We start from the raw sequence: 14,812 nt of genomic DNA, 5'->3' as shown, positions 1-14,812 counted from the left end.
CAAGACTTGGCAACTGGCTACATGGGGTGATGGATAGTTAAGAGTTGAAGATCACCTTGAGGTGAGAACCTGAGAGATTGGAAGATTGGAAATACACTTGATGGTAATAGAGAATTTTTGAAGAGGAGTGATTTTAGGGGGAAAGATTTCTGAATGATTTCTGAAGTACAGGTCACAATTTTTTTCCATCCCTTCTCATCTTAAATGATTCACTTTATCTTACTCAAAACCTAAAGACTGGAGGCCGAGCTCTTATTCACCATTTATTGCACCTGAGTGCAGATCTGGGTGTCTAAGGGGAGCCTGCTGCAGCCATGAGGTAGTCTAAACCAGGGATGGGGAATGTAAGGCCTTAAGGCCACATATGGCCCTCTAGGTCCTCAAGTGCGACCCTTTGACTGAATCCAAACTTTAGTCATTCTACTCCACCACAGAGAAGTTTTATCTGATTCATTTCATACCCTCCTGAGCAGAGAACCAAGTCTCCAGTAGCAATGGAAAGGGCCAGCAGGGGTAGCCAGAAAGTTCTACATCCCACTTGTTCTGCTGCCCGTAGACAACATCAGAGCAGAGTACAGACTAGCATACTTCTCAGATCTATTGATTACCACTGCTGCTTTGCTGACTTTGGATCCTAGCTCAGAGATTTAGAGCTGGAAGAGACCTTGAGAGGTCATCTGGTCAAGCCTTTCTAACTCTGAGATGAGAGTACTATAGCCTAGAGCCGTGAGATTGCTTAGCCAAGGTTATACCGCTCTTCTCACAACTTTGCAGATCTCATACTTAACGTAGCAGTATTCCTTCACCAGTGTCCCAGAGTTGTTATAAGGGTCAAATGAGAGGATGTACATTCATTATATAATGCTTCGTAAGAGGTGCTAGGGTAATGTGGGACATCACCATAAACAGTCCCTTTTTCAAGTTCACTTGGCGCTGGTATATTTGGTGACAGCCTTGATGTCATCAAACACAGCACATTTGACAAATTCTCCAGATAGCAGCAATTATAAAGCTATCTGGACCTTCCAGGATGTCAGGGTGGCCTAGCTTGAGTATTGGGCTAGCTAGGCTGCCTCCCCACACATCATTCAAGTTCATGATGCTCATGGCCTTGGAAGAGATGCCATCATCTGGGTGCACCTCTTTCAGCACCTTGTACACACACATACACACAGCACATACATACACACACAGAGAGCACACACATACGCACAGAGAAAGAAGGGGGCACACACACACACATACACACAGAGACAGGTGAGGGGGGAGCGATTCCTTTCAGAGGCCTTTCTGCTCGGAATTATTGTCCCCTGGGGCTTGGTCCCAGGACCTGGTTACTCCCAGGCAGTAGCACTCATCTTCAAGACAGTAAATTCATGTGATACCTCTAATATCACATATACACGTAAGCTACATGTGAATCAGTGGATGAAAGAGCTCCAAATTAGGTCGTATGCAGGTCAGTTGAAGAACCTGGGTATATTTAGTCTGCAGAAGAGAAGGCCTCGATGGGAAATGATTGTTAGTTTCAAATATTTAGGTGTCTGTCATGTGAAAGAGATCAGACTTGGCCTTTTTGGTGCCAGAGGATAGGACTAGGAACCACAAGTAGAATTTATGGGGGAACCCAGAGGCTCTTCATTTCAGAAGTCATTGAGGCCAACCTGGACCAAAGACCCTTCTCTACACCATCACCAAGAAGTAGTCGTCTAATCTCTGGAGACCCCCGATGAGGGAAATTTTTAAAAAAATAATGCTTTACATTATAAAGAACATCAAGGTTTGCAAAGCCCTTTGCATAACATTATCTCATTTGATTCTTACTGACTTGCCTGTAACTGTGGATAATACAAAATGTTATCCTCCCGTGGTCCTGAGGAGACCAAGGCCCAGTGTCCAGACTCATACATGAAGTAAATGGCAAAAGCGAGATCTGAACCCAGATCTTTCTGATTCCCAGACTAATACTCTACTTACTTGTGCAACACTACATTTCTCTTAGAATTATCTGGAGATGGAGTAAGTTGTATAAAGGATGGAAGCCATTTAAAAAGAATTTTGTAGATGAGAGCCACACATTAAGTATTTGGATTAAACAATTGCCACAGTCCCCTCCAATGCTGAAATTAGGCCGATTTTATGATTTTGTTGTCTGAGAGGAAAACTAATTAGGAGAGAAATACTTAGAGACTTTTTGTTCTGCTTATGCATCTCCCCTTCATGAAAATATTAAAAAATACCATTTAGCATGATAGAAATTTTCCCTTATTTAGATCTTACTACTTTTGTCTCCCTCTTTTTGTCCTTTCACTACTTTGGGGAAATAGAAGAGAGGAAAGAAAAGCACTTCTTTAGAGAGAACTCCGTGTACTTTCCATCAGCACTCACACTGTGTGCGTCCTTCTTTATTAGAACAGCCTTGCTGGCATGAGTCTGGGACTGGCATGTATTCTGCAGTTGAAAGACACCTTAAGCCCCTCATTCATTTTTTTCCGCATTCTAAGATGTGCTTTTGTCATCTCCCCCTCTCCCCCCACATATATTTCTTACCTCCATGAATATAGCTGATGGCATAAGGGGTGAGGGGGAGGAGAGGAATGTGTTTAACATATATCAGCTTTTTTCTATGCAGAAGTCAGTGACCAATGGAGAAGCATTCTATAGCTCGCTTACTTTGGGGCATAAATGAAATAAGGCCATCACTATCTTTTTACCTAGTATTTATTGCTCTGTGAAGGACTAAAAGGGGAAGCTAGGTTATTCAGTGGATAGAACAGTGGGTCTGGAATCAGGAAGACCTGAGTTCAAATTTGGCCTCAGACACTCACTAGCTGTGTGACCCTGGGCAAGTCACTTAATCCAGTTTGCTTCACTTTCTCATCTGTAAAATGAGCTGGAGAAGGAAATGGCAAACTGCTCCAGTATCTCTGCCAAGAAAACGCTAACTGGGCTCATGAAGAGTCAGACATGACTGAAATGACTGACAGCAAGGACCAAAGGAGGACTGAAAGTGAATTCACGTGACTGGCTTTCTTTGCATGCTGGAGAAGTCAGAGGCTCAGGTTCAGAATCCAGCTCCGCTGCTTCCTGCTTAAGTGCCTTTGAGCAAGTCACTTGACTTTCCTAGGCCTCAGTTTCATCATCTGCATGTGGGGGTATTGGGCCAGGTTCCTTCTAGCCCTATGTTTGTGACCTCAAGATGACGTGAAAACCTTCACGTCATCAATTACTATACCAGTCAATGCTTTTGACAGGAAGAATTTGGTAAACAAAATAATGTAGTTAGCAGTATCATTTTTTTAAAAAAATTATGAATGGTAGCAATTTGGTTAATAATTTTTCAGATAGTTGCACACAAACTTTTCCTGGATATTAACACTTGCAGAGTTATCCAAATTATGCTCATCCTTCAGTGGGCATTTTCAAGGGATGCTTAGATCTCCCTTTACATCATCAGCCTAGAAAACAAGTCCTGTAAAGGCAGTAAAGTGACAGCTATTTTGGTGAGCCATCATTAAAAACTCAACTGTGATCAACTCCAATGTGTTCCTTAGCTTGTCTGAATCAGCTTAGAATAAACTTTTTCTAGATGATCTAGACTGGAATTTGGCATTTGTCCAGGACCTCTTCTCATGGTCTAGCATCCTCCTGCAGTTTTGGCTGCTTGTTATGGCTTCCAATATTGGGGAATTAGAAAGGGGAAGAAGGTGAAATATTTGTCCATCAGTTAGGATCCTAGAGAGCAGCTGCATCATAAAAGGCTTAATTAATGGACTAAGATGTTGATGTATTGGCTAAAATTAGGTTTGTGGATTAATAGAACATTTGAGTTTATGCAGCCTATCCCCTTTACCGTGGCTAATTGGCATTTTTCCGCATCTTTGTTTTTCAGGGAGGCATGACAAACCTACTAGGGAAATCTTGATTACAGGCTTATACAGTCCAAAGGACAGATTCTGTGCTGCCAAGTGGATAGCACTCCATCGTTCAGAATAGTCAAGTGTACTGTGGTTAGCCCGCCTCACTACTTACAGCACCCTGTTAATGAGGACGAGGCTATAGATTTATTTCTTTGTGATATTTGGTTTGTTTTGCTCTGTTCCATAGCCACAGACTAAGCTGGGCCAACTAACCATCTCACAAATACATGCCATTTGTGAGAGACTATGGATGGTTAATACAGATATCTCACTGTGGCTTTGGGGAAAGAGCTCATTACCATGTCTTCACAGATGGGGTAACAACCTCCTCTCTAGAAGAGGATAACGCAGCCTTTCTTATTCCTTGATTTTTGCTTCTTTCCCTGACATCAGTAAGAGTGTCCAACCGCAGGCTCTGCTGGGTGTCCTATGGTGGTGTCCCTTTCCTTCAGAGATGCGTAGGGCCTCCTAAATTGTAAAGCATCTGTTGTCTACTTGAGACAATAGTAGGTAAGAGAGGGTCATAGATGGAAAGATTTGGGATAAAATGTAAACCTTTCTTTGTATGTTTTATCCCTTAGTTAACTGCTCATTCTTACATCTTGTTGCCTCGGGATGTCACTCCCAAAGCAGTGCTTATCATATATGCCTATTTCCTGGCACAAAACTGGAGGAGGTACCCTAGTCTTTTCCATAATCATCTGCAGAGAAGGTTGTAGAGGTGTAGTGTGAAAGAAAATTGTACCCACAACCTTTTTTTTAAACATACTTTGCTCTAATCTAGATTAAGCATGAATGTGTGGTACTGCTGTGAATTAGCTCAACTGTTCTGGATAATGTACTTTTGAGAGGTGTAGTATAAATTCCACATTGGACTTGAAGTCATAGCAAGACCTAGGTTCATGTTGTACCTTTGGTGCTGTTGGCTCATTTCAGTTGTGTCCGACTCTTCATGATCCCACTTGGGGTTTTCTTAGCAGAGACACAGGAGTGGTTTGCCATTTCCTTCTCCAGATCATTTTACAGATGAGAAAATGAGGCAAACAGGGTTAAGTGACTTGCCCAGGATCACATGGCTAACAGATGGATTTGAACTCATGAAGAGGAGTCTTTCTGATGTCAAGCCTGGTGCTCTATCTACTGCACCACCTAACTGTCCCTACTACCTTCAGTACTTGCTAGCTTTATGAGCAAGTCACTTAAGTTCTATAAACTTCAGTTTCCTCATCTGTAAAATGAGAATTATGACGTCTGTATTATCTACCTCAGGGTCTATTAAGAGGATCAGATAAGATACTGTATATGAAGGTCCTATAAACGTTAAAAGTTCTATAGGTGTCAGAGGGTATTTATTGTTAGTTGGTAAAGTGGATACTTTAGTTAATGTGACTTATTAAATTGTGAAAGTTTATCTACTTATAAAGAGATAACACAAGGACCTCCTTCAGTTCAAGGGTGTTCTTTTACACTGAGGGTTGGGCAAAGTGTGTGGATGTTTCAGGGTATCAGAACATGTGATGCTGGAGGCCATTTCTCAAGCATCGGCTGTAACTGAGTTGCCAATGCTATTTATTTTGTAAGCAGACATATCCATCCAGATTACCAGCCTATCAGTGTCGCCATGATTTAAGGATAGCCATGTCAGTTTCACTGGTAAAACATTTTGGAAGCCCTTCTTTTCCTATTCAAAGAAATACTTAAAAAGAAGCTACCGATTATTCTCTCTACCACCCTGCTTTTTTCATTTAAGACTGGTTTCCTGTATATTCTATGTGAAATACTAAGAGTGTAAGAACTGAAGCACTGTGATTTTTAAAGCATTTTTAAAGGTGTGTTTTGCTGTTATCTACAGAAAACTGACCAGGGACTGAATTCAAAACTAGAAAATGAAATGCCCTGACATTAGTTCCCATTAACTAATCCTGACATTAATCTTTATTTATTTGAAGATACCCCGGTACATTATAACACTTCATGAACTTCTTGCTCATACCCCTCATGAACATGTGGAAAGGAAGAGTCTGGAATTTGCAAAATCAAAATTAGAAGAACTCTCAAGGTATGCTGGAAACTTTCCCCCAGAATTTGACTTGGCAGAGTAGTAAGGTAGAGAGTGTCTACATCAAAATCTTCCACATTGTAGATTTGGTGGATAGCTGGGGGCATTTGTATAATATCTTCCTATATGGAAGCCTAATATAGTCACCTATGCAGTAGCAAGTTGGGAATATGATGATGAAGATTTGGGAGATAATGTGTACCCCTCTGTATATTTTGTCTTCCAGTTAACTCTTCATTCCCTCATTTAATTACCTACAGCTATTACCAAAAGTTATTCCTTATCATTCACAATGGTTTTATAGAAAGAAAAAAATAGTGATGGTATTCCTCGTTGAAATAAAAAAAAATTATGATGTGAGTTTTTGTGATTGAGGTTAGGTGCATTTCTGGGGATGGACTTGGAGATATTCTCTATTGTAGTTTTAGTAGCATTTATTGTATTCTCCCAACCCATTATCTGTTGTGATACATGATGCCGCATTCCACAAGAATTCAGAGTTGTGCCATGGAATACAACATGATTTGTGCTGTAAAGCCCTATTAACTCAAGCACATATTCTTACTTTTCATTCCTTGGGCACTTATTGACATCTATCCTGTTTTAGTGTATGTGTTATAAAGCTCATTAGTTTCTTCTGCAGTTCAAGTAATAGTGTCATCAATGCTTCTAAGAGAATTTCTGTAAAAATAATATTATAGAAATATATATAAAATAAAAAACTAAATTTTATAAAAAATTAAATTCTTTCTAAGATGTATTTGTACCAGTATTTTCAGTATACTCATTGTCCCCATTTATAACTTGACATAATCAAGCATAGCCTTCCTTTGCTTGGGACTTCTGGCATTTAGAATCCCTAAGGATTGGGTTGGTACCATCTTACTCCTGTGTTCTTCAGGGTTTCAGAGCAGGGAGGAACTGATTCTATGTTTCTTTTCTTTCATTACTTTGACTTAATGGTAGAAAATGCAACATAAGAAATGTCTCTGTTTACATTGTGTCTGACAGGATAATGCATGATGAAGTGAGTGATACTGAGAACATACGGAAAAATCTTGCCATAGAAAGAATGATAGTCGAAGGTTGTGATATATTGTTAGATACCAGCCAGACTTTTATTCGACAAGGTAAGCCTTTGTATAGTCATGGTAGACACAACTATAACGTTATACTTGGCAGCTCCGGAAAAGGGCATTTGGGGAAACACATAACACTATAAAGCTGATGCTTTCCACCTAGGACAAGCCATGTATACGTTGTCCCCTGTTGGCAGGTGAGTTTTGGGCTATGGCTGAGGCCACCCTTGTGCTGTTTCTTTTCAGGGGCCATGAAAAACAGCAACACAATAATAGTAAAGCATGAATGGGCCAGTAAATTGCATTCTGACTGGACTCTCATCCTCAATGGACCGGACATTATCTACAGCTCCGTGGAAAACAGGTCCGTCTGGCCAATGGATGTTGCGATGTCAGGTGATGATGACATCCAGGCAAAGGCACAAGAGAAACTTGAACTGCTAAAAGCTCTCTCACAAAGCAGTGGAGAAAATGTGCGGAGCGAAAACAGCTGCCTGTTGTTCCCATTTTTCATCAGCACTTCAGGGACGGCCCACACAATATAATCTGATTACGCTCGGTAACTTTGGTTGCCAGCTGAAATGACCTGTCATGGCTGACATGACAAGTGTTGGCAACTGTTGGGTAATGGTCAGTTTCACACATGCCTCCCTGTGGATGCCGTGTGTTTTTGGGGGCACATCCTGGTAAATGAAACTTTGGACCACAGAAGAAAGAAAGCCTTTGTGCCGGAGGGAGCGGAGAAGAAACAGTACATTGCTAGTGCACATGCATGACTGTTCGTCAGTTCATAAAAGATAAACATGGATGGCATCCTCAGTTGTCCTTAAAGGATGCTTTGGGGAGCTTAGGTATTCTGCTAGGAATGTCCTAGAAGCAGTAGGATTCTCTATCACTATTTTTGGGTGATATAAATACAGCACTCATAAATTGGCAAGGGGTATAAATAAGCCTTGGACCAGGATTAACTCAATGGAAGGGCTTGTGCTCATGGTGTGGCTAACATTATTGGAGGAAATTGGTGTAAAAACGGTTATGCCAAAATACGCTTAGTAAAAGGAATTATTATCACTGTGTTACCTTATCTAATGAGACACATCAATTACACTGTGCGAATTACTGGAAAAATTTAATGCATGCCATTCTGTTTTCTGTGACTTGTTTACAAGGATAGAAAACTCAAATTATGTTGAGAAATCTCGGGAATGTTCTTTGTGTTAAAAATTAGCTTTCTCATACCGACTTTATGCTCTCTAATATCCTTTGAATATTAATGAAATGCAAAATGAGTTTAGTAGACTTAATTTACTTTGGCCTTATCATGAACATTACTTTTGTTGTCTCTTATTGACCTTATAATGAATTGATGTGGCCTTGCCTTATGTGTCCTTGTGGTTGCTATAATACCTCTGTGGTCATTGGAAATGTTGATGAATATTGAGCTGAGGTACCAGAAAATTTGAGAAAAGGAAAAAGAGCTTCTGGAATTAATTTATTTTTCTCAGAATTAAATCTGTGTTGGGAGGACTTGCATGAAAAAGTATTGCTACTGAAAATATTTTTTATGAACATTTATCACAGATTTTCTGTTTCAGTTTGAGAAAATTACTGTAATGGAAAATATTGGGAGTGGAAATAAGTAGAACAGGTTGCCTTCTTTGATTATGTCTGGGGGAAAAACTTTTCTGAACAGCTTCCCTCTCTAATTAATAGCTTTATGATGTTTATGCAATCCTGTAAGCTGCAAGTGTGGCCCATCTTTGTCTTAATAATTCTGCTTCTGTCATTACGGTATTTGTAGATCACAAGTGTTCTTAAAGTGATTTGCCTTCCCACAGAATTTTCTGTGTTCTTGTTTTGGTTTCGGTGGCATGTTTAGGAATGGCTTAATAAAGGTTGTTTAAAAACAACACTTACCATGGGAAGTAGCCTGTTCGATGACAATGTGGAAATATTGGTACTAGTGACACTGTTTTGATTTAATCAGCTTCTTGATAACCACTTCATTAAATAATCATCGTGACTTTAAAAATACCTGCTACTGTCTCCTGAGTTTTAACTGTGAAATATTAAAAAATATAGCATTCTCCATGAGAGAGCTCACATCTTTTTCCTCCAAGGGTATGAAAGAATTTGAAATATTCTCATTTGGGGGCAGGATAAGAATTACTAGGTTTTTAAAAATTGAAATGAAATTTACTTGAGGGATTTAGGAACTAGCTAGTTCATTTCTGAAATGGTCATCATTTGATAATTATTTATGTACATTCACTAAAAGGTTACAGAACAATTAGGTGTGATTAAATTCTGGAAGTGGTTTATGCCGATTAAAATACAATCCCACTTCTCTTTTTTAATTTGATTTTTTGATTAATTTTTTTATTTGATATTTCATCTGTTTTAATGTCAAAAATAATTTTAAAATAGAATAACCCTGAAAGGAAAAAATAATATATGTATGTATATTATATTGTACATATGCATATTTTTTCTTTAAAAAATTTGTAAATTTTAAAAATTTAAAAAAATTTTTCTTTTCTTCCTCCCCATTTATCTTATTACTAAAAATATATAATGTAATCTTTAAAAAATAAATCCATAAATCTTTGAAAATATTTCTATCTTCTGTTGCATATGGGATTATCCCTAGGAAACAAAACCAAGATTGTGTAACCTCATGATTATATATGAAATGTTTATTGAAAGATAAAAGAATCTGAAATAAACACAGGGCATACCAATAAGTGTTTTGGGACACCTTGTATATTGCAGAAAAATACAATGCTAGAGTATCATTTACTTTACCTTTACTGCTATTAATGGTACCCCAGCATCCAGTAAAAGCTGGTCCTCTTTCCAAGTGCTAAATTGAATATACTAGAATCTTGTTATAAGTTTCTGCATCGTAGATTTTTTCCCAATATACTCAATTTGCCCCTGTCCTAATTCAGGCTGACCAAATGTAATGAATGCAGTCTACAATGAAGACAGATCATAGTCTATATATCTTATGTGAATCCTGTTTATGACCTTACCGAAAACTGCCATAGGAGCTCCAACCATTATGCTATAGTACCTTCTTGGAATGTTCTCTTGATCTTGGTATTTTGACTTTGTCAAAATAATGCTTATTTAGAGTCCTTTTTTTCACTCCTAATCCAAATTTTTTGGTGGTTGCATATTACTTACAAAATAAATGAGAAGTTTCTTAGCTTAACATCTGGTGCTCTCCAAAGCCTGACTAATTCTACCGTTCCATTGTAATTTCAGGCCACTCTTCTTCATGTACTTCTCTTATCCCTGCTGAACCTCATTATTTCTGCCTGCATGCATAGGTCACATGGCCAGGCTAATGGACCCCCTCCATACCAGTACTTAGTTCAGGTGCCATTTTCCCTAACCTTCCAGCTGATTCTGATCTCTCTTTCTTCTAGTTTCTCATAGCACTCTGTACCTCTCCTCTGTGTTTAATCACATTCTGCTATGTATCATACTTGTAGGTTGTACAAGTCTTAATTCTGTCCCTTCCTTTAGATTGTTACATTTCCTGATAGCAGAAACTGATTCTTTTTTGTAATCCCAAAGTTTAGTTCTGTATGTGTTAGTCATATTAGGTACCTAATTCGTGCTTGTTGTGTTTAATTGTTAAATTGAGCTCCATAGTGGAATTCATCTCAATGAGTTTAGTCATTGCTGAAATACCTATGCTTTGTGTCTGGCCAGTGAGCCATTACTATCATCTAGCCTTTATTACTGCATCTTGTCCACAAGACTAACACAAGAAACTTGGTATTTCAGACTATACTATAAGATAGTCTCGCTAATAGATGGTTCAAGGGCTTCGACCTTCCCAGGACAATGTGATCATGACTTTCCAGTGGCTTGGACATCTGATTCAATGAAGAGCATCTGATTAAATATAAGGCATTTAATTTCAGTCCTTTTTCAGTTGTGCCTGACTCTTCAGGACCCTGTTTGGGGTTTTCTTGGCAAAGATACTAGAGTGGTTTGCTATTTCCTTCTTCAGTTCCTTTTACAAATGAGGAAACTGAGGCAAAAAGAGTTGAGTGACAGGGTCACACAGCAATTAAATGTCTGAGGCCAGATTTGAACTCCAGAAGATATGACTTCAGGTCCAGTACTCTATGTACTGCACCACTTAGCTGCTCTTTCAAGAAGTTTAGTCATTGCTAAAATACCTTTGGTATTTCAGACTATATTATAAGATGGTCTCACAGATAGATGGTTCAATGGTTTTGACCATCCCAGAACAATGTGATCATGACATTTCAGTGACTTGGACATCTGATTCGATGAAGGGTGTCTGATTAAGTAAAAGGCATTTAATTAATATCTCTTAAATAGAAGGGAGTCCCTCCCTTAGTCAGTCCTAGAAGCTTCTTCTACTCTTGTGTAATGGTTTCAGCACTTCAAGGAACATTGAAAAATTGTCACTCTAAATTGATCTAACCATAGCGATCATTGAATACCAATCGGTATTCGTTGAAACCAATTGGATATATTTTGTCATGTAGGATATCAGAAGATACGAATCTCTTGGTTCATCTCATGCTGCCTCCCGGTCCCTGAGTTTGTCTGAAATGGGAAAATGAGGCGGTGAATATAGCTGCTCTCAAAGTCAGTTCAGTCTGGACAATAATTCAACTACTTCAGAATGATCTGAAAGTCTTGGGGACTTTTTCTTTTCACACTGAAATAAACTAATCTGAATTTCACACTGAAATATACTGGTGTCTCTTACAAAATACCAATCAAGGTTAAACAGAAAAGTCTTTTAAACACAGAGATGACTAAAGGTTCTTTGGAATCAGAGAATGCACTCGTAGATATTTATCAGTCACTTGAACTCTCTCTTTCCCGTTCTTTACTTCCTTTCCTGGGGCAAAAGGGTTCTGTTTTAAGCAGCTGGAATCAATGTGACATCAAACATCTGGATAAAAAATGAAATTCACTTAGTAGCTGGTGTTTCTACACTAGTGGTTTACTTTCATTTTGCTGACAAATCACTCAAGGTCATCACTTCATTTTTCACTTTTCATTCAGATATTTGATTTTTTGTAGACAAAGCCAAAATATGCTCAATGACTGGCACAGTTTTCTTATTGGATATAATCGGAATTTTCAGAGATAATCATTCACCAAAAAAATTCATTTTTTGGAGAAGTATTTATTTTAAAGTTCAAATCAAAGACTATACAACTGTGGATACACAAACAAACCGTTTGCTCAGCAGTTTCTTTTAAAAATTTCTTACTATATTGTTTTGAAAGACCTGTGATTTTTCCTCTAGGTATTCCCTGTACCAAAGGAGATTAGATCTTTCCCACGTTTCCTGAGCTGCTGTGACCAGAAAAATCCCTGAGTGAATGCACTTATACCTTTTACCTTGGATTCTGGAGAATAGTCGGTCTTTATTTTAACAGGGTTTAGGTAGCTAAGTGGCACAGTGAATAGTGTCAGACCTGAAGTTAGTAAGTCTAGAATTCAAATCAAGCCTCAGACATTTATTAGCTTTGTGACCCTGGGCAAATCATTAAACTCTTCCCCACTCAGTTGCCCCATCTGTAGAATGGGGATAGTAATAGCACCTACCTCCTAGGGTTGACATGAGGATCAAATGAAATAGTAATTGTAAGGGGCTTGGCACAGCACCTGGCACATAGTAAGCTCTATGTAAATTTTAGCTGGCATCATCATCATCATCATCATCATCATTATTTGTATAGTGCTATGCAAACCTTAAAGCGATATATAAGTGCTAGCTTTTATTATTGTAAAGAGAAATACAATAGCTATTTTGGGGAAAAGAAGAAAATTAAAGTTGAAATAGGACTCTGCTTTGAATAGATGAGATAGATAATGCTAATGGGAGGTGGGGAGTGGAGAGACAGAGAGAGAGAGAAGGAAAGGGCTGCTCATCTCTTCATTTTTATTCCCTTTTTTCTGCCAGAGAAAATGTCTAGAAAAGTCATTTTGGTCTGAAAAGAATGAAAAATAGCTAATAAGGTCCATGATAAGTAAGTAGAGATAGTAAGAAATTACTTAGCTGACCTGGGTGAGTTCAGCTCATCGAATTCAAATAAATTACATCATAGGGTAATGAAAAACTGACAAATGTAATAGTTTATTTTCACAAGTGATCTTTGAAGGGTCATAAAGAACACAGAGTTGGAGAAAGGCAGACATGCTCCTGATCATTCTTTTTAAAGCAGACATCAGTGGATTCTGCAGACTATAGGAGAGTGAGCTTGATGTGATTCCTGGCAAAATTCTAGAATGTCTTATGAAAGGCATGGTTAGTGAAAATCTAGAAAAGGAAGTCATGATGCCAGAGAGCCAGCATGACTTCATCAAAAACAAGCTCTGCCAGACTGACACCGTTTTTTCTTTTGGACAGAGTTACAGAGCAATGCTACATGCTTATATACTTTGCCTAAATTTTTATCAAAGCATTGGGTAAAGTTTCTTACGTTAGTCTTGTGGACAAGATGCAGTAATAAAGGCTAGATGATAGTAATGGTTGACTGGCCAGACCCAAAGGATAGTAATTAATGGTTTGATATCAGCTTGAAGGATTGTCTTTAGTGGAGTGATCTAGGTGTCTTTGTTGGATCCTCTGCCATGACATATTTATCAATGACTTAACAAGTATTTACTGAGCCTTCCACATGTTATTGAATTTTATACTCACTGGGAAATAGGTGCTATTATTATTCCCATTTTACAGTTAAGGAAACTGAGGCAAATAGAGATTAAATAACTTTACCCTGGATCACACAGCTAGCAGTACCTGAGGCTGGGTTGTAACCTAGGCCTTCTGGACTCCAGGCCCCATGATCTATCCATTATGCCACCTAGCAACCCCAGAAGGCATAGATGATAAAAATCCATAAATCACAGAGAGTTTGGAGGAATAAGAACATATTAGTTAGCCAAGTCAGGATCCAAATAGAATCCTTATTAGTCTCCCCACTTTCAGTCTGCAACCCTCTCTGATCCATCTTCTCCATAGTCACCAAAACAATCTTTCTAAAAAACACAGCTTTGAGTCTCTCCCACGCAAGCAAAAATCTTCAGTGGTCTCCTTTCGATCCTAGGAAAAATGCAAGCTCCAGTTTAGCATCTAAACCCTTTCCCAAATAGGCTCTTGCCTGTTTTTATGCAAGAGCTTAGTATCATCTCCATTGTACTCTATACTCTGTGTTCCAACCAAATTGGTTTCCTCAGCCCCCCTCTTTTATCTCCTGTCTCTGTCCCCCTATCTCTCCCGTCTTACTTCAGCCTCTTGGAATCCTTAGTTTCCTTCCAGACTCAGCTCAGTTAGCACTTTCTTCAAGAATGCTTTCTCTGTCTCCATTCAAATTATCTTGAATTGCTGTCCCTCAATATTTTACTGTATCTCACAATAGAATATAAGGACTGATTTTTCTTTTTCCTTTTTCTTTGTATCTTTATCACAGCTTAAATAAGTAATTATTGAATTGAATTGGCTTGTTGGGTTAAATCTAATAAGACAAAATTTAATGAGGATAAATGAAAGCCTTACACATGGGTTCAAAAAATCAATTCCTTAAGTACTTTGAAAAAGCTAATGCAACCTTAGATTGCACTGAGAGACAGAGGGTCTACATGAGGGAAGTGATGCTTAAGTGACGCACCACTGTAGATGTGGTCTGTGCTAGTCATTCCACATCTACAGGACTGGCTTTAATTCTGGTCACCACATCTTAGGA

The 14,812-nt window shown here is 38.6% G+C and overlaps 1 protein-coding gene across 5 annotated transcripts in view; it reads left to right on the top strand.

The window, feature by feature from the left end:
• RASGRF2 (Ras protein specific guanine nucleotide releasing factor 2) overlaps nt 1-14,812 on the top strand; it is a 327,187-nt gene that overhangs the window by 136,340 nt on the left and 176,035 nt on the right. For all 5 annotated transcript variants that reach the window (XM_072606257.1, XM_072606256.1, XM_072606259.1 and 2 more), the window contains 2 exons: nt 5,870-5,979; nt 6,991-7,109. In XM_072606257.1, the coding sequence (XP_072462358.1) occupies nt 5,870-5,979; nt 6,991-7,109 (229 nt within the window). The remainder of the gene's footprint in view (nt 1-5,869; nt 5,980-6,990; nt 7,110-14,812) is intronic.

Source organism: Notamacropus eugenii, chromosome 4, assembly GCF_028372415.1.
Source record: "Notamacropus eugenii isolate mMacEug1 chromosome 4, mMacEug1.pri_v2, whole genome shotgun sequence".
NCBI classification, from domain to species: domain Eukaryota; kingdom Metazoa; phylum Chordata; class Mammalia; order Diprotodontia; family Macropodidae; genus Notamacropus; species Notamacropus eugenii.
Note: the sequence above shows the minus strand (reverse complement) of the source record. Positions and strands in the feature narration are given on the sequence as shown.